The sequence below is a fragment of the Mandrillus leucophaeus genome, unplaced genomic scaffold, assembly GCF_000951045.1.
Source record: "Mandrillus leucophaeus isolate KB7577 unplaced genomic scaffold, Mleu.le_1.0 Scaffold286, whole genome shotgun sequence".
Classification (NCBI taxonomy): domain Eukaryota; kingdom Metazoa; phylum Chordata; class Mammalia; order Primates; family Cercopithecidae; genus Mandrillus; species Mandrillus leucophaeus.
In genome coordinates this window covers 1,727,622-1,748,315 of record NW_012102987.1, presented here as the reverse complement: position 1 = coordinate 1,748,315, position 20,694 = coordinate 1,727,622, and the positions used below count along the sequence as shown (strand labels likewise).

Sequence of the window (20,694 nt, the reverse complement as noted above, 5' to 3'; positions counted from 1 at the left end):
TGGGGTAGAGAGAGAACCTTATGAGTAGAGACTGAAAATGCCATTACATTAATCTTGAGGAAAAAAAAAAAAAGTGAGCCTAAGCTGACACATGGTAGAGTCAAATAAATATTTTTGTAACAAAACATGAATGTTAAAAACAAGTGATACACAAAATATTAAAATGTGTTCAAAATAAGCCTAATTAGTTCCTACTAATACTTCTCAGAATAGGTACTTAATTTATCTTTCAAAATTAGTAAATTATCATCAAAACTAGTACCAAGTACCCATAATTCGCACTTTATTCTTTCTAACATTATTAAGAAAGCATCCTCATTTCTTCTTCGACTGGCTTGAAAAAAATATTACGAAAAATTTTAAACCACTTTTTAAAGTTCTCTAAATTTAAGAGTCTGACTACTCAATGCACTAAATATACAGAGCAATAATTATATTCCTTTTTTACCCTATCTTATAGTGCTGACAAGAATTGTATTCTGAATCATATTTTCTCTGCTCACTTTCATTCCACAGATAAAATGTTGGCTCAAAAAAGTTGAACGTCTTTATCTATCCTCAATGTAATACACATGATCTTTATCAACTAATTGAAGGCCTACACAAATCAAGACACTGCCTATTTCTTGACTTAATGAAACCTAAATGTTTAACCAACAATATGCAGTTGCTCCAAAACTATGAGGGTAAAACAGAATCATTACTTAATAGCGCTGGGTAACCTTAATTCTGTGCATTAAAGAAACATATTGCCTTCTGAAAGCCTAGTCAACATATCAACTAAACACCCATTAACATCTTACCGTCGTCAACATATCAACTAAACACCTGTTAACATCTTACCGTCGTCAACGTATCAACTAAACACCCGTTAACATCTTACCGTCGTCAACGTATCAACTAAACACTCGTTAACATCTTACCGTCATCAACGTATCAACTAAACACCCATTAACATCTTACCGTCAACCACAAGTATTAGAAGAATCTGTCTTCAAGACCTAGTCTTGGCTCTAGCTTTATAAAGTCAAGGTTTGATAATTAAATGAGCAGAAATTAAAGACTCAGTCGCTTGGCGCTGGTTACACCAGTGGGGAGAAAAAAGGAAACATAAGCCAAAATGAAAAACGGCAAGCTAACAGCAAAAAACCACCCTACCAATGAGAACACTTTTCATCCAATTATTAAAGTTTCTTAGGTAAAAAATACGACTTTGACTACGCTTCTCCAAACCAACTTCCTGAAGTTCATTGTAATGGGCAGCCACTGCTGAACTGTGTCCTTCTTCCAGATTCTGAAAATAAAACAGAATAGAAAAACATCAAGGATCAGAACATGGTAAAAATAAGCCTCAGAACATTTCACCCGGGAATGGATAAAATACTATTAGAATTGGTAAACTTCACTAAACAATGGCAATTAACCACAGAAGTCTCACTAATTATCATTAGACCTAAGATGTGTTTTCTGAGTCCTTGGGTATCAGTCCGTTTCCATGCTGCTCATAAAGACACACCCGAGGCTGGTAATTTATAAAGAAAAAGAGGCTTAACGGACTCACAGTTCCACGTGACTGCGGACCCCTCACAATCAGGGTGGAAGGCGAAAGGCAGGTCTTACATGGCAGCAGGCGAGAGAGAACGAGAGCCAAGTGAAAGCGGAAACCCCTTATCAAACCACCAGATCTCCTGAGACTTCTTCATTACCATGAGAACAGTGTGGGGGAACCGCAGTGACTCAATGATCTCACACCAGGTCCCTCCCACACATGTGGGAATTATGAGAGCTACAATTCAAGATGAGATCCCGGTGAGGACACACCCAAACATATCACCCTATTTTGAAAAACATCTCTAGGTTTAAAATTTTCATTGTGATATTTCATCTGTATAATTTTAGTGTCAATGTCTTAATAAACCCAGTACTCTTCCAGAATTCTGATTATTCAGTTGGATAAATGACAGTCAATGTTTGGTGTTTCTATAAGAGAATAAATTAGGAATAAGCTATAATTACATTATTTTTATAAAACTTGTGAAAATTAAATAAGATAATGTATATAAAGAGATTAGGGCTGGGAGAAGTGGCTCACGCCTGTAATCCTAGCACTTTGGGAGGCCCAGGTGGGAGGACTTGAAGTCAGGAGTTTGAGACCAGCCTGGCCAACATGGTGAAACCCCATCTCTACTAAAAATACAAAAATTAGCTGGGTGTGGTGGTGCACACCTGTAATTCCAGCTACCCGGGAGGCTGAGGCAGGAGAATCGCTTGAACCCAGGAGGTGGAGATTGCGGTGAGCCAAGATCGGGTCACTGCACTCCAGCGTGGGCAACAGAGCGAGACGGTCTCCAAAAAAAAAAAAAAAAAAAAAGAAGGAAAGAAAAGAAAAGAAAAGAAAAAAAAGGTTAGAATTCAGTAGGCAATGTGCAGTGTTAGTGATTTCTATTATAATAATGCTATCATATATGTTATATGTAACCCAACAGTTTTCAATTTGTGCTTCCTGAGTCCCTAGAAATCCTGTAAATATGCCATGATAGTTTGTAAAGGGCTTCAAATCCTCCTACGCCCCTTTTCAGACAAAGTGCTGAATCTCACTGATGTGCTGAACGGCCTTTCAGCAAATCCTTGACCTATTTTACATAACAGGTTTAAGTGTAAGATTTTCATTTGAAAAAGGGGTTCTGGGGCTAGTAAAAGTTTGAAAACTATGTTTAAAATACAAGCTCCCAGCCGGGTGCAGCGTCTCACGCTTATAATCCCAGCACTTCGGGAGGCTGAGGCAGGCAGATCACGAGGTCAGGAGTGTCAGGCCTCTGAGCCCAAGCCAAGCCATTGCATCCCCTGTGACTTGCACGTATGCCCAGATGGCCTGAAGTAACTGAAGAATCACAAAAGAAGTGCAAATGCCCTGCCTCGCCTTAACCTACGACATTCCACTACAAAAGAAGTGAAAATGGCCGGTCCTTGCCTTTTTGTCCAAACGACCTTACTGTTTCAGCCTAGCCCTCCTGTCTGCACGCAGCGGCTGCCACTGCTTTAATACTGTTAGAAGCCCTAAAAATCACGAACTATGCTCAAATCTGTACAGTTCTCATAACTTCCAAAATCTATTTTCTTCCCCCAACCATCGCTCAGGACAACGCTTATGCTGATAAGTCAGCTAAAAAAGCAGCTAGGTTCCAACTTCTATCCCTCAAGGCAGTTTTCCTCCTTCACATTGGCCACTCCCACCTACTCCCCTGCTGAAACTTCCACCTATCAATCTCTTCCCACACAAGGCAAATGGTTCTTAGACCAAGGAAAATATCTCCTTCCAGCCTCACAGGCCCATTCTATTCTGTCGTCATTTCATAACCTCTTCCATGTAGGTTACAAGCCGCAAGCCCGTCTCTTAGAACCTCTCATTTCCTTTCCATCATGGAAATCTATCCTAAAGGAGATCACTTCTCAATGTTTCATCTGCTCTTCTACTGCCCCTCAGGGATTGTTCAAGCCCCCTCCCTTCCCTACACATCAAGCTCGGGGATTTGCCCCTGCCCAGGACGGGCAAATTGACTTTACTCACAAGTCAGAAAACTAAAATACCTCTTAGTCTAGGCAGACACTTCCACTGGATAAGTAGAGGCCTTTCCCACAGGGTCTGAGAAGGCCACCGCGGTCATTTCTTCCCTTCTGTCAGACATAATTTCTCGGTTTCACCAGTTTTGCCTTGCACAAGGTCTCTTCTTCCTCTGTGGATCCTCTACCCACATGTGTCTGCCTGCTAATTGGACAGGCACATGCACACTAGTTTTCCTTACTCCCAAAATTCAATTTGCAAATGGGACCGAAGAGCTCCCTGTTCCCCTCATGACACTGACACAACAAAAAAGGTTATTCCACTAATTCCCTTGCTGGTCAGTTTAGGACTTTCTGCCTCCACTATTGCTCTCGGTGCTGGAATAGCAGGCATTTCAACCTTTGTCACGACCTTCCGTAGCCTGTCTAATGACTTCTCTGCCAGCATCACAGACATATCACAAACTTTATCAGTCCTCCAGGCCCAGGTTGACTCTTTAGCTGCAGTTGTCCTCCAAAACCGCCGAGGCCTAGACTTACTCACTGCTGAAAAAGGAGGACTCTATACATTCTTAAATGAAGAGTGTTGTTTTTACCTAAATCGATCTGGCCTGGTGTATGACAACATAAAAAAACTCAAGGATAGAGCCCAAAAACTTGCCAACCAAGCAGGTAATTATGCTGAACCCCCTTGGGCATTCTCTAATTGGACGTCCTGGGCCCTCCCAATTCTTAGTCCTTTAATACCCATTTTTCTCCTTGTTTTATACAGACCTTGTGTCTTCCATTTAGTTTTTCAATTCATACAAAACCGCAGCCAGGCCATTACCAATCATTCAATATGACAAATGTTTCTTCTAACAACCCCACAATATCACCCCTTAACCACAAAAATCTTCCTTCAGCTTAATCTCTCCCACTCTAGGTTCCCACGCAGCCCCTAATTCCGCTTGAAGCAGCCCTGAGAAACATCACCCATTCTCTCTCCATACCACCCCCCCAAAATTTTTGCCACCCCAACACTTCACACTATTTTTTTAAAATTTTTCTTATTCACATAAGAAGGCAGGAATGTCAGGTCTCTGAGCCCAAGCCAAGCCATCGCATCCCCTGTGACTTGCAGGTGTAGGCCCAGATGGCCTGAAGTAACTGAAGAATCACAAAAGAAGTGCAAATGGCCTGCCTCGCCTTAACCGATGACATTCCACCACAAAAGAAGTGAAAACGGCCGGTCCTTGCCTTAAGCGATGATATTATCTTGTGAAATTCCTTTTCCTGGCTCATCCTGGCTCAGAAAGCTCCCCCACGGAGCACCTTGTGACTCTCACTCCTACACGCCAGAGAACAACCCCCCTTTGACTGTAAGTTTCCTTTACTTACCCAAATCCTATAAAACGGCCCCGCACTTATCTCCCTTTGCTATCTTTTCGGACTCAGCCCGCCTGCACCCAGGCTTTATTGCTTTACAATAAAAAGCTTTATTGCTCACACAAAGCCTGTTTGGTGGTCACTTCACACGGACGTGCATGACAAGGAGTTCAAGACCAGCCTGGCCAATATGGTAAAATCCCATCTCCACTAAAAATACAAAATTAGCCGGGCATGGTGGTGGGTGCCTATAGTCCCAGCTACTCGGGAGGCTGAGGCAGGAGAATCACTTGAACTCAGGAGGTGGAGGTTGCAGTGAGCTGAGTTTGCACCATTGCACTCTAGCGAGACTCTGTCTCAGAAACAAACAACCAACTCCCCTCTGTTAAAAGAATTCACATTCCATTAATGACACAAGCCTCACTATCAGTCACTTTCCTCAGAAGGGCCAACGGCAGAATTTTATTTACTCATTAAAGTACTTTTTTCCTCTAACTCCAAATTCTGCCTCAAATTCCTTTCTAATGTGGTACTTCCAGAGGAAAACAACTTGCTCTGTAGTATCTTTACTACATATTAGGCATTTGTATTCACTTAACTAAAACAGTATGTAAAATACATTAGTAAGTTGAAAACAGTTTAAGGAATTACATTAATAAAGGGATGTAAAGCTAGGTATAATTTTAAAAGTTATCCCTTTTTAAGTGATAACTTCTGACAAAAAAACTGGAGCCGAACACCTAATAAAAAAGGAAAACAGGTAAATCACTTGGATCTCATACTCTAGTCTTTTTAAAAACACCAACAGACAGCAAAGTAGCTTTCAAGTTTCTAGTTACGGGTGAGGCCTGCTAATGCCCAGGAGGTTGTGACTGCAGTGAGCTTCGATCACACCATCACACTCCAGGCCTGGGTGACGGTGCAAGACTCCGTCTCGGAAAAAAAAAAGTTTCTAATAAAGAAGATTCTAAAATAAGATAAAGATTATCTCATTAGAAAATAAAAACAAAAACTAAAAAATCTATCTCATTAGCAGGAGACGTTTCGCCTTAACAGAAATCATAAGAGTTAAAAGCCTCCTTTGTCTTAAGACCACATCTATTAAAAACAGAACATTCTTACGCTATTAAGATTATGTAAAAAGATCAGTATGATTGCACAGGTGTTCCACATTTCAGACTTACATATTCCGAGTAAAAGAAAATACACTGAACATACTTTGTGCTTTTCAGGAACATCCTCAAGTGCTATTTTTCTCTTATTTTGAGTGCCATCTCCAGTAGAATATTCATCTTTTGGAACATCCTCAGTTTCTCTTTTTCTTTTCTTTGAATTGCCTTCATCATCACCACAATCTTTTTCCTCTGGGACAATTTCGGGATCAAGTTTTCTCTTCTTGGATGGAGTGTCTCCCCCACAACTAGAACTTTCCTTTACAAGATCATCTTCAAACTCTTTTCTCTTTCTTGCTGTGTCCACTTGTCTACAGACAGAAGTTTTTTCAGAAAGCCCAGTCCCAGAAGCTGTTGTGTTTTCATTAATATCGAACGAAGACTCTGTTTCAGAATTCACTGACGCTTTTGCCTGTTCAAGAGACATCTTTTCATATTCCTCTGCTTTTGTAGGATTTGCCATTTATGATTGCTTGAATTGATGGTAAAACTTCATGAACCAACACTAGAATGACAAAAAATTGGTATTACTTGTAAACACTAAGACTTTAAAACAATTTTTTTTTTTTGAGACAGTTTCACTTTTGTCACCCAGGCTGGAGAGCAATGGCGTGATCTCGGCTCACTGCAAGCTCTGCCTCCAGGGTTCAAGCGATTCTCCTGCCACAGCCTCCCGAGTAGCTGGGATTACAGGTGCCTGCCAACAGGCCTGGCTAATTTTTTCTATGTTTAGTAGAGTCGCGGTTTCGCCATGTTGGGCAGGCTGGTCTCTAACTCCTGACCCCAGGTGATCCGCCTGCCTCGGCCTTCCAAAATGCTGGGATTACAGGCATAAGCCACCGCGCCCGGCCTAAAATAATTTTAACTAGAATTTGATCAAAAAAAAAAAATTTGATCAACTAGGAGTTTTAAAAAATCTCATTGTAGAGAAAATATTAAAAAATGTTAATCGATATTATGTACGAATTTCTGAATATGGTAATACTAAGTATAATCCCCCCGTAATTCTATAATCTTATTCATAAAAGTCACTGTTGGCATTAAAGCTGATGAATGAAGTGGGGATACACATGCACTAGCTCCATTTCAGTTCTGACCCTTACTCCATAACTCTGGTTCCCAAACTGCATGGTTGGCACCATAACAAACAGCACCACAGGACGTAACGTGGAAGATATCACAGAAACTACCAGCTTAAAGTGCAGCACAGTTCCAACTGAATAGACTGCACTACATACCTTTCAATGACTTTGTGAAGCTGAGATTTTGGTATCACAGAAAATCAAGGTGAAACAGAAAATGAGGTTGGCGGTGCCTATCTGATTTCGAGGCTTGAAGTTGTACAGCACCCAACAGGTTCACACATCCTGTTAGCAAGGGATTGTGATTAATTAAGAATAAAACACAAACATTACCTTTTCCCCCAATTTGTGTATTAATATTTTTAAACAGACATAAAGTTGTTAGACCACAAATACTTTCAAATTCTTTGGGGTAAACTACTTAATAAATGGAACTGTTGCATTTCTTTTGGCCTATGGACACTAAGGGCATCAAGAACAGAAAAAGTTTGGGATTCTACAGCAAGAACTTCTGAAATCATATTTCATAATGGGTGTTCCAATTAGGTAGAAAGTGGAGAGAGTAGAAATGACTTTAGACAAGTTTCAAGACTCAGCCTGCAGTTTGATGACCATTAAGTCTCCTTCAACTACGTTCTTAGACCTACATTAAGATGGGAAAGAGAGAGAAATAACTGAACTATCTATTGGTTAAGAATTACGGTGGTTGATTAAGTCATTCAACAAACTTAGTGACCTCCTACTACAGAGAAGCTCAAGGTAAATTATGTTTTCAAGATGTTTATAGCTTACATACCACTATTAAAATGTTAAGCTTTTGTTCGGCACAGTGGCTCACACCTGTAATCCCACTACTTTGGGGGACCGAGGTGGGCAGACTGCTCGAGCTCTGGAGTTAGAGACCAGCTTGGGCAACATGGCAAAATCCCGTCTCTACAAAAAATACCTGGCATGGTAGCACATGCCTTAGTTCCAGTTACTCAGCAGGCTGAAGTAGGAGAATGACCTGAGCCTAGGAGGTCCAGGCTGCAGTGAGCTGTGATTGCGCCACTGCACTACAGCCTAGGTAACAAAGTGAGACCCCCCTTAAAAAAAAAAAAGCTTTTTCATGAAGGAAGTGTTTGTGTTGTGCTAAAAATAAATTAATAAATAAATAAGCCTTTTGGATAATGAAAAAGAATAAGAATTTAAGTTGCTTAAAGGAATGGGTAACAAGTCACTACGAATGGGTAAGGATTTCAAGGGTTATTAGCTTTCATGATCCACCATTTGAGGTAACAAAATACCAAGAGGTACCAAATAGAACTGAATGAGAGAACAACAACAAAAAAAAATCAAAAAAGTAACTTTCAGAACAAATACTTAAAATGATTATCTAGAAAAATTGGCTACCAACTTATTAAATTCCTAGTTCTCCTCCTCTGCCATTGATTTCTTAATGGAAATTGGATTTAAATTCAAATAAAGCAATGTGACTTATCTTTAGCTATAATTATTACCTAAAATTAGTATCGAGATTTAAGCATGAATTTTACTTATGTCACTTACTTTTATGGTATCACAGATGTGACATCATAAAAACATAATCAATTAGGTCAGAAGAAATGACACAGCATTCCAGATGACCACAAAAATGAGTAAGAATGTTTAAAACCAAGCACCATGTTTACAGCCAACTTGTTTTCAACAAATGTGCCAAGAACGTACATAGTGAACACTGTCCTCAAAAAATGGTGCTGGGAAATCTAGACCACTCTCACCATATGCAAATATCAAATCAAAATGGACTGAAAACTTAAATTTAAAACCCGCAAGTATGAAATTACTTGAAGAAAACATTGTGGAAATGCTTCAAGACACTGGTCTGGGCAAAGATTTCTGTGGTAAGACCTCAAAAGTACAGGCAACAAAAGCAAAAACAGGCAAATGGGATTGTATCAAGCTAAAAACTTCTGCACAGCAAAGGAAACAAGAATGAAGAGATAACCTGCAGAAAGCGAGAAAGTATCTGCGAAACTATTCATCTGACAGGGGGTTCACAACCGGAATATAGAAGAAACTCAACTCAATAGCAAAAAAAAGAAGCAATCCTACTACAAATGGGCAAAAGATCTGAATAGACATTTCCTAAAAGACACACAAATGGCCAACAGGTATATATGTAAAAAATGCTCAATATCAGTAATACCAGGGAAATGCAAGTCAAAACCACAATGAGATACCATCTCATCTCGGTTAAAACGGCTTTTATCAGAAAGACTTTTAAAAAATGGATACTAAGGCCGTCGCGGTGGCTCACACCTGTAATCCCAGCACTTTGGGAGGTGAAGGTGGGCAGATCACTTGAGGTCAGGAGTTCGAGACCAGCCTGCCAACATACTGAAACCCCATCTCTACCAAAAATACAAAAATTAGCAGAACGTGGTGATGTGCGCCTGTAATCCCAGCTACTGTGGAGGCTGAGGCATGAGAATCGCTTGAACCCAGAGGTGAAGGTTGCAGCGAGCTAAGATCAAGCCACTGCACTTCGGCCTGGGCGACAGAGCAAGGCTCCGTCAAAAAAAAAAAAAAAAAAAAAAAAAAAAGCCGATGAGGATGCAGAAAAGAGGGAACACTTGTACACCGTTAGGGGGAATGTAAATTAGCAAGCCACTAATTTATATACTGGGAAAAGTATGGAGGTTCTGCAAAAAAAAAAACCAAAAAATAGAACTGGCGCTATTGAGATGAGTTTCTTCTATATTCTAGTTAATCCCCGTCCGATGAATAGTTTTGCAAATTTGGGAATAGATCCAAAAGAAGGGAAATCAGTATATCCAAGAAATATCTGCAGTCTCAAGTTTATTCACAATAGTCAAGATATGGAATCAACCTAAGTGTCCATCAACAGATGAATAAAGATAATGTAGCACATATACACAATGGAATATGAGTCATTAAAAAGAATGAAATCCTGTCATTTGCAACAACATGGATCAACCCGGATGTCATCATGTTAAGTGAAATAAGTCAGGCACATGAAGACAATATCATGTTGTCACTCAAGTGGGAGCTAAAACTGTGGAGGTAAAGAGTGAAACGGTGGTTACCACAGACTGGGAAGGGTAGCAGGAAGACAGGGATGAAGAAGAGAAACTGGTTAATGGGTACCAAAAAACCCCAGAAGAAATAAAATCTAGTGCCTGATAGTACGGTGGGGTAGACACAGTTAACAGTAACTTATTGTGTAGTTCAAAATAGCTAAAAGAAAAATTGGAATGCTCCCAACATAAAGAAAACATAGATGTTTGAGATGACAAATACCCCAATTGCCCTGATTTGGTCGTTACACACTGCATGCATGTATCAAAATATCACCTGTACCTCCAAATATGTGCAACTTCTATGTGCCAATTTAACAAATGGGGGGGAACAAACCGAACTCAAAGTGGAATAATGAAAACACTCCAAAGGAAAGAGAGCTGTCCCTCAGAATCCTCGAGGAGAAACCTTCCAGAGATGGTCGACTGACATCGAGATGGATACGCGATAAAGAACCACCCGGACGTTTCGACCTGGCTTTCCAGCCACACCTCCGGAGCAGGCTAAGTCTCTGCGTCATTTCAGTTCCTCGGGGTACGACCGAGCGGGCCGCCAGGGCCGCGGGGATAAAGCCCACGCGGGATAAGCTCTTAAGCCCCAAGCCAGCCGCCTGACCCTCTACTACGGGCCCGAGAGGACGCAGCGAGGCGAGACGGACTCTTCCAGCCAAGCTCTCCCCTCCGTCATTGGCGCGGCCTGTTACTCAAGCTCTGGTTCAGGTTTCCGAGGCGCCGCTCAAGACAGACCTGAGGACCCCGCGCCCCTCCCCAGCAGGGCCCTGGGGCGCGAGCTGGAGCAGCTCTCGGGCTTCTTCTCCCACCCGGGCTCGCTCGGTCTGGAGGAGCAACAGCGCCCGCCCACCCCAAGCAGTTCCCATTTTGCTTGGCACTGCGGACACAGGGCGACAGACGCACGCCGCGGCCAGTGAAGCACAGGGCTAACCGAAGTGAGCCCATGTCAGGAGCGGGAGTGCGACTTCCACCGCTCCACGGCAGCCGAGGAATAAACACAAAGAAAGGAAGGGCCGCAGTTCCAGCCGTCACACTCACCAGCACACCCAAACGCGATTCTGTTTGCGGAAACGGCGGCCCGCGCCACGCGTGTCTGCTCACGTCACTTCCGGAGGTGCGGGGTCACGTGGCGCCGCTCAGGAGAGCGTGCCGCGACGCAAGTCCTCCGCGCCGGAACTACGAGTCCCGACGTGCCGCGCGCGGCATGCGGAGGCTTCGCTGAGAGGGCACGGGCGGTCGCGAGCACGTTGCTAGTGGGCGCGGCTGGCGGGCCGGAGGCGGTAGGGGGCTGGCGTCCGGCTGAGTCCCGCGGGTTCTGGCACCCGGACCCGCTCTCGGTCGGGGTGCTCTGCTGAGTGACACTGCCGTGGCGTTCGAGGAGCTGTGGTCCAGCCCGCGCGGCGGGAAGCGGCGGCCCCAGCGTCCTAAGAGGTAGCCTGGGCCCCAGGCCTCTGGGGGCAGCGGGAGGGGTCTAGAGGGCACCTTCAACCCTGGGCGTGTGTCCGGGAGCTGACTCGCGGCGCGAACCCGGCAACTGCTCTGCGGCCGCCGCTCTTCGGGCTGCGGCAGTGTATGACCGCCAGACTGGGGTCGTCCACACCCGCAGACCCCACCGCCCCCGGCCCACAGGGGCTCCCCCGCCCTTCCGGGTTGAGCCGGTGTCCTGGCAAATCTTGCTCTGGGAATGTTTTTCTGCCTGCTCTGCTGTAACCCTTCACCGTCTTCTCTTCCTCGGAAGCCGGTTGAGGAGGGGTCTGGAAGCGCCCGCGGTCGGAGTAGTTTTAAAAATTAGCAATTTCTTGTTAGGAACTGGCAGATTGGTCCTTACCGCCGTATTTGGGAAGCCACAAGAGGCCATTCTCACCTGTTAGGTTTTGAGAAAAGGGACCGCCTATACCTCTTCTTGACGAATACGTAAGGGTGCATTACTCTGCGTTGGCTGAACTTGGCATGGTGTGGTTTAGGGGAGACAACACACTTTTTTTGGCCAGCACCCCAGATTTCTACTGGGGAGTGAAAGCGCCTACTGTGCTGAAACTGGAAAGCTCCATAGTTGAGTACTTTCAACCTGAGATCAGGGTCAAAACTACCTGTGGATTATTGATGCGTGTACATGTTAACATCGTGCGTCAAGTCCCCACCTTCCAAGGTTGTAAAACTGAGCAGCTTTACAATCCGTCTTGAATTACTCTTTACCAAAATTGAACCCTTTAAAACAGCTTTGAAAATGTGCTTTACCAGCCTGCCTTCTTGTCAGTAGGCACAGATATATTAATGAATGGACCTGGCTTTGGGGAAGGCAGCATTTGCAGCGTTGTAGTTTCCAATCTAATCACTTGTAAATTGTGGGCATCTGAGGTTGTTGACCCCTTACAAACTTTGAACCGAGAATGAGGCCTGTTTTTCACAAATAGGGATGAACCATCAATTTCAGATGACTGCTTGTATTATTATATGAAATGAGCTAAGTTGAGAATTTCATTTCATGAATATTGACAATTACAAAGGTGAAGGTCTTAAAGATCGAATACATTATAGGCATATCTGTCATGCGCGTCCGTGTGAAGAGACCACCAGACAGGCTTTGTGTGAGCAATAAAGCTTTTTAATCACCTGGGTGCGGGCGGGCTGAGTCCGAAAAGCGAAGGGAGATAAGGGTGGGGCCGTTTTATAGGATTTGGGTAAGTAAAGGAAAATTACAGTCAAAGGGGGGTTGTTCTCCGGCGGGCGGGAGTGGGGGTCACAAGGTGCTCGGTGGGGGAGCTTTTTGAGCCAGGATGAGCCAGGAAAAGGAATTTCACAAGTTAATATCATCGCTTAAGGCAAGGACCGGCCGTTTTCACTTCTTCTGTGGTGGAATGTCATCGGTTAAGGCGAGGCAGGGCATTTGCACTTCTTTTGTGATTCTTCAGTTACTTGAGGCCATCTGGGCCTATATATACGTGCAAGTCACAGGGGATGCAAAGTCACAGGGGATGCGATGGCTTGGCTTGGGCTCAGAGGCCTGACAATATCCAAGCATTAGAACCAGGCAATTACATTCCCTGGTCCTGATGCTTAAGTTTCTTGAGATAATTGCTGTTGTAATTTTACAGAAAATGAGTGTAATTTAGACTTTTAAAAGCATGTTTTAATGTTTTTAAACACCAGGCACGGCGATTTACTCCTGTAATCCCATCTCTTTGGGAGACTGAGGTGGGCGGATCACGTTCAAGACCAGCCTGGCCAACATGGTGAAACCCCGTCTCTACTAAAAATACAAAAATCAGTGGGGCGTGATGGCACGTGCCTGTAATCTCAGCTACTCAGGAGGCTGAGGCAGGAGAATCACTTAAACCTGGGAGGCGAAGGTTGCAGTGAGCCGAGATTGCACCATTGCACTCCAGCCTGGGCGACAGAGCGAGACTGTCTGTCTCAAAAATCAAAACAAAAAAATTTTATTTGATCAAAAGCCCCTTAACTATGTGTTTATGAAAACTCCACGATGGTGGGATATATAGAGATTACATTTTGTAGTTTTTATAAAACTTAACTAGAAGTTATGTAAATTCATCTGAGAATAGAGAGGAAGGATTCTTGAAAGCAGTTAATGTAAGAAGTAAATGAGCCAGATAAAAATGATTTTAAAATTACCATTAGTGTTATTTTTCCCTGAGTAATCGCTGGTTTTCTGGACATTAAAATAATAATAGCTAATACTTGAGTACCTTTTAAAATTTTAAATGGTAAAAAAATTTACTAAATTTTTTTAGTAATAAAAAAATAATAACAGCTAATACTTGAGTACCTGAGTAATCTCTGGTTTTCCGGACATTAAAATAATAATAGCTAATACTTGAGCTTAGTGCTTTATTCATTTGCCCTCGTTTAATTCTAACTGAACCCAGTGGTATAATTATGAGTGTTTTACAGATGAGGGTTAAGTAACTTGGCCAAGATCATGCAGCTTGTAAGTAGTGGGATCAGGATTTGGACCCAGGCAGTCTGGCTGATTGACCAGATTCTGCTAATAATGAAACAGTGCTGGCTAGAAGGTCATACTGAGAACTGGAAGTTGCCTAGCGAATAGATTTTCAGAACGTGTTTTGATACTTCTTAATGCCCGGGTTATTGTGTCCAGAGAGAACATAGTTAGATAAGGGTGTTGTCTTGCTGGAATGTGAGCTCCACCAAGACAAGGAAAGGACGTGTAGGATTTATTTCAACCCGTTTGTGAGAAAGTGAGAGCGCTTCTGTCAGAGGGATAATTTTAAAGTGTGATTTCTGTTGTAGAGTTGGAGATCATATTTTTGAAACATAGAGATTGTTTTAAAAATGTAGATACAATGTTACAGTTTCCTAAGATAGTGTTCTGTGAAGAGAGGTGGTTCATGGCAGCTTTGTTCCTCCAAAGGGTTTTGAATGCAGGACTTTTCCTCTGTTGCACTCAGAAAAGTGCTCTTACTAAAATTTCGTGGCCTTTCTGGAGCAAATAAAATAGTATTGTTGAAAAGGTTTTTCCTTCAGTTGAAAATAAGATTTTGTTCAGTAATACTGTGTGTGATGATTAGTTTTATTATGTCAGCTTAGCTAGGCTATAATACCTAGTTATCTAATCAGATACTAACTTGGTTCATGCTATGATGGTATTCCGAAGACGTGGTTAACATCTATAATCAGCTGACCTAAACTAAAGGATATTACCTTAAATAATGTGGGTGGACCTCATGCAATCAACTGAAGGCCAAAAAAGCCAAAACAGGTGTCCTGAAGAGGATAGTATTTTCCTCAAGACTACAGCATCAATTCCTACCTGAGTTTCCTGTTTGTAGGTTACCCTACACATTTTGAAGTTTCTAGCCCCTACAATTGTGTGAGCCAGTTCCCTAAAATACTAATATCTCTATATCTGTCTATATATAGATGAAGATATTTATGTTTTTATCTACATCTATGTATTTTTTCTATCAGTTCTGTATCTCTGGAGAGCCCTGACTGATTCAAATTTGGGTGCTGAGAGTGCTTCTAGTAAGCAGAATCTTAAGGATGAGTTTTCTGAATTGATGATAGTGTTTCCGGAACTGGTCTTCTTGACTGATCAGATTTAAAGGCAATAATGAGTATTCCCAGTGCAAAAGAGGGCGCTGGTAGTCCATGGTGTGATGTGGCAAGAGATACGCACAAGATCACACCTGGATGCTCCCACTCGTGCTTATAGACAAGATTCAGAATGATCAGGTATTTGATACCTTAGAACATTTTAATCAAATTAATGAGTATAATAAGATAGGCTGGTTGCTTTTAACTGTGCTGGGTAAAGTGAGAAAAGAAAAGGATTATCCCAGCTACTGGGGAGGCTGAGGCAGGAGAATCGCTTGAACCCAGGAGGCGGAGGTTGCAGTGAGCCGAGATTGCACCACTGCACTCCAGCCTGAGTAACAGAGTGAGACTGTCTCAAAAAAAAAAAAAAAAAAAAAAAAAAAAAAAAGGGCAAGCTTAAGGCTTCAAATTCCCGACTGAAGCTCCACATAAGTGACCCGAAAAGTTTCTGTGTCTGCCCGGAAGAAACCCGTGTCTCTTGTAGCTGCAGAGCTGGGGTGGGTGAAAACCAAACCCAGAGTCTCATGCTGTAGGTGGCTGAATTACAGTGCTAACTGAATTCCCTTCTTCACCTTGGTCTGCTGTTAAAATGAAGGCATTGATTGGGAAGGAATGGGATCCTCACATTTGGAATAGGGGCATATGGGAAAATCCTGATGAAGTTGGGGATGTTAAACTTCTAAATTTTACTCACTCTTTTTTGCCAATAGAAGCAATTCTTCCACCTCTGTTTGAGGAGATTAACTCTGCTTTGCCTGAATAACCTGTAATGATGTCCCTTGAGGTAGTTACCTTGTAAGACGTTGCTGGTTCTCCTGAGGCACTGTGAAGAGCTCTGGGGTTGCTCTTCCCTGCCAGTCAGAGATTGCAGTGAAAGCTGCTGCCACTGACTGCAGGTCCTTAACAGCAGCAGGGATGGTTGGATCCCGGGTGGTGGGGCCATGTGATCACCAAAGACTAAGTGGGTGTGTTGCCATCATGGGGGACAGCAGAGTCAAAGCAGCAATCTGAACAGCCTGACTTGGGAGTCCTGTGGCGTTGGGTAGGTGGTCATGGTGTCCCTAGAAGAGAACTCGATGGGCAGTCTACTGAATTCTGACGTGATCTGTGTAAGCAGAAGAGTTCTAGGTCAAGTGAATGGAAGCCTTACTTTAATTACCAAAGAAAGAGTCATGGTCCCTCAATCAATTCCCAGATTTGAGTCATTTTACAGACCAAGAACCCCTTGAATGAGGGGAGGCTGGATCCTTTTGAGGACGGACCCCATTGTGCTGCCAAGAATTTATACCGTTAATTTTTTTCTCAGCGTTTCCCGAAGGGGCCTATGGCTTATCAGGGTAAGTGTGCATTGGAGAAGAGGAAATAGACTTCTCATGGATTAGTGAACACTTAATTCTGAACTGACACTAATTCCAGGACTCTTAAAGTGTCATTTTGGCCCACCGTTCAGACTAGGGGCTTGTTGAGGTTAGGTGGTCAGTAGAGGTTTAATCCAGGTCCTCCTCACAGTGAGTCCGCATATTCGTTCCAGGATGCGTAACTGGTGTAGACATTCTCAGCAACTGGCAGAATCCCCACACTGGTTCCCCGACCTGTGGAGTGAGGGCTATTGTGGTAAGAAAGGCCAAATAAAAGCCGCTAGAGCTGCCTCTTCCTGGAGGGGTAGGAAGCCGAAAGCAATACCTCATTCCTGGAGGAACTGCAGAGATTGGTGCACTTAAGGATACAGGGGTGATGATTCCTGACATATTCGCATTCAACCCTCCTATTTGGCCTGTGCAGAAATCAGATTGATCTTGGAAAATGACAGTGGATTATCATAAACTTAACGGAGTGGTGACTAATTGCAGCCGCTGTTCCATGTTTCATTTCTTTACTTGAGAACCTATCCCCCAGTAGCTGGCATGCAGTTACTGATCTGCTGAATGCTTTGTCTTACTGTCTGTTAGTAAAGATCACTAAAAGCAGTTTTCTTTCAACTGACAAAGCCAGAAATACACCTTCACTGTCCTCCCTCGGAAATATCAACTTTCCAACACTGTATCATAACTTAGACCACAGAGATCTTGTTACGAGTTGAATTGTGTCTTCTAAAAATTTGTATATTGGATTCCTAGCCCTCATTACTTCAGGGTATGACCTTATTTGGGAATAGGGTAGTTAAAAATGTGATTAGATAAGATGAGGTCATACTGAAGTAGGCTGGGCCCCTAATCCAATACAACTGGTGTCCTTGTAAACAGGAGGAATTTGAACACAGACATTCACACAGGGAGAATGCCATGTGAAACTGAAGTAGAGGAACACCAAGAAATGTCACACATTTTCAGCAAACCATCAGGAGCAAGGGGGGAGGCATGAAGCAGATGCTTCCTCACTCGCTTTGAAGGCACCAATGCTTTTGACACCTTAATCTTGGACTTCTAACCCCATAGATGGAGACATACATTTCTGTTGTGTAAGCTCCTCGGTTTGTGGTTCTCTATTACAGCAGCTGTAGCAAACAGACAGAGACCCTGATTGCCCTTCCTTTCCACAGGACATCATCCTGGCCCATCACATTGATGGTGTTGTGGTGATTGGAACTGGTGGGCAAGAAGGAACCACTACTGTTGACTTACTGGTAAGACATTTGCATGTCAGAGGGCGGGAAATAAATCCAACAAATGTTCAGGGTCCTTCTACTTGAGTGAAATTTCTAGGGGTCCACTGGTGTGGTGTGGGGTGTGTTCCCACCTATAACAAAAAGAGAAGCAAGGTCTGGTGGGCCTCTTTGGATTTTGGAGGTGACAAATTCCTCATTTGGGTGTGCTACTTCAGGTTGTTTACTGAGTGACCCAAAATGCTACTAGTTTTGAGTGGATCCCAGAACAAAAGGCGCCTCTGCCACAGGTACAGGCTGCTGTGCAAACTGCTCTGCCTCTCAGGCCATATGACCCAGCAGATCTTATGGTGCTTGAAATGTCAGTGGCAGACTGAAATGCTGTTTGGAACCTTTGACAGGCCCTGTAGGAGATAATTACAGTGTAGATCCTGGGATTTTGGAGCAAAGCCTTTCCATCCTTTGCAGGTAACCGCTCTTTTAAGAAACAGCTTTTGGGCTTGTTACTGGGCTTCGTAGAAACTCCATGCTTAACCATGGGCCACCAAGTTATGCAACCTGGCTAGAAAAATGACTAGAATGTTTCAGCAGTTAAGAGCACAAGCAGATGGCATGTGTTCAAATCCTGGTTGTGTTATATTTGCTAAGTATGTTGTCCTTGAGTAAGTGACCAAACTTTGTGTTTTAATGTCCGCATGGAGCGATTTTACAGAAGAAATGAGATGATACAGTGCTTAGCACAGAACCTGTTAATTTTTAGCTTCTCTTAACACAACTGAAACTACTACTGCGATGTCGTGAAGTCATTAGTCCATGTCTTTAAATGTGATGTACAGCAGAAAAAAATAGAGTGTTTTTTTTTTTTTTTTTGAATTCATGTAAAGCAGAGCAGAAGTTTGAAATAGTGAATAGTCTTGTAGGCATTATGTGCTTTCAGGTTCTGAGTTTATTACTTGTGAGAATTAACCAGGGTAGCAGTGGTCTCCAACTTCTGTGGGTGAAAGGGTAGCTGGGCTTTAAGCATGTGCAGCAGTGGGCAAAGAATGGAGGTGAGGGAAGAGGCATCAGACATTAGGAAGGGATCCTCGTGGAGAAGTGGGAGGTAGGTGGTTCAGATTTTGTGGATGCCGATGGCAAGATGAGTCCTATTAGAAAGTCTCATTGATAAGCAAAAATTGTTTTCAAGGCAGACTAAAAAATTAGGGCTTCCCCATTGTTACTTCTTTTACATTGCCTTGGTGACTTCTTGGACTTGATAAATTGAATTAAACATGGTGTTTTATTTGGAGTCCTTGATTTTTAACGTAAGCATGGATTAGAGTAACTCTTCCTTGCTATTTGAAATACTGCAATTCCTGTTACAGTTTGGGCTTCTTAGTAAGCTGCATTGTAATTTGAGTCATTTCTTAAAATTAGAGGAATTAGATAAACAGTGATGGGCCTGCAATGTGTGTTTGCCAAATGAATGTCATATATAATGTTCAGAAAAATTTTATTTGGCACACGTTATAAAATAAAGCAGACTTATGTCAAGTTCTAAATGCAAGTTTTTACTTCACTTTTCTTGCCATCTTCATCACTGTAAATGCAAGTTTTTAAAAACACATATTTTAAAGTTGGACCCAGAATACAAGAGCTCTTTATTGCAACGTGGCTTCTGGTACTCTGATGATCAAATCACATTTTCTGAAATATGCTTGATACAGTAAACACTGAGAAAACTAGTTAACGCCACAGAGAAGGATGCTGGTATTTTTCAGCAAAGCCAAGCTGAAACAGGTTTTATTGCAACTTACTTCGTGTAAAATATATGTATAATTTCTCATGTCTTTTTTTGGTTTAGCAAGCATAGACCTTATTTATCAAGTGAATTCCTATTGCTAAGCATGTTTTAGTTAATTAGTAACAATAAATTTCTGTTACAACTGATTTTCATATAGGAGATAGAAATGAAATTTATAGTTTGGCTCTTAATCCTTTATTTTCAGGGAAAAGACACAATTTACACATATGAGCAATTTGTGAAGATGTGGGAAATTCACTAGATTAGCAGTTCTATTTTCTTTTTTTTCTTTTTTTTTTGCCTTTAATCAGCTATGTGATCAGGAACAAGTTATGAACTATTACATGTCCTTGCATTCCTTATCTGTAAACATAAAGAATGGTACTAGGGGGCCTCTTAGTTTCCTTCCAAGTCTTCCTGTAGTTCTAATGTAGACAACTGTGACTAAACCTAAGGTTGCTGCTTTTATACAGTTGTACTCAGGGTCTGTATGGCCTGCCATTTTTGTAATTCCCCCTAGCAAAGACTTTGAGAAGATGAAAATAATCCTTACTCATGCAATGCTTGGGAAGGTTTAGGAGAGAAGGCTTGTGTTTTCTATTGCTGTGTAACAAATTACCCCCAAATTTGGCAGCTTAAAACAACACAGGTTTATTGTCTCGCAGTTTCTCTGGGTCAGGAGTATGGGCACATCTTAGCTGGTTTGCTGCTGAGCATCTCGAGGTGTCAAGCAGGCTGCATTCTCATCTGGAGGTTCAACTGTGGAAGAACCTGTTTGCAAACTCATTCAGGTTGTAGGCAGAGTTCATCATTTGTGCCTGCATGAGTGAGGGTGCTATCTTCTCCCAGCATGAGTGAGGGTGCTGTCTTCTCCCAGCATGAGTGAGGGTGCTGTCTTCTTCCTGCATGAGTGAGGGTGCTGTCTTCTTCCTGCATGAGTGAGGGTGCTGTCTTC

At 42.5% G+C, this 20,694-nt stretch overlaps 2 protein-coding genes across 4 annotated transcripts in view; one reads left to right on the top strand and one right to left on the bottom strand.

The window, feature by feature from the left end:
* RNMT (RNA (guanine-7-) methyltransferase) overlaps positions 1-11,382 on the bottom strand; it is a 40,420-nt gene extending 29,038 nt beyond the window's left edge. The window contains exons 1-4 of one of the 2 annotated variants that reach the window (XM_011985540.1): positions 11,314-11,382; positions 7,340-7,468; positions 6,148-6,606; positions 1,159-1,294 (exon numbers count right to left, since the gene is read on the bottom strand). In XM_011985540.1, the coding sequence (XP_011840930.1) occupies positions 1,159-1,294; positions 6,148-6,564 (553 nt within the window). In that variant the 5' untranslated portion in view covers positions 6,565-6,606; positions 7,340-7,468; positions 11,314-11,382. Of the gene's footprint in view, positions 1-1,158; positions 1,295-6,147; positions 6,607-7,339; positions 7,469-11,180; positions 11,272-11,313 lie in introns of those variants that run through there. The other variant, XM_011985539.1, reaches the window with a different exon arrangement.
* The window catches only part of FAM210A (family with sequence similarity 210, member A), a 60,556-nt gene continuing 51,241 nt past the window's right edge, over positions 11,380-20,694 (top strand). The window contains exon 1 of one of the 2 annotated variants that reach the window (XM_011985541.1): positions 11,380-11,706. The gene's annotated coding sequence lies outside the window, so the exon portion shown is untranslated. The remainder of the gene's footprint in view (positions 11,707-20,694) is intronic. The other variant, XM_011985542.1, reaches the window with a different exon arrangement.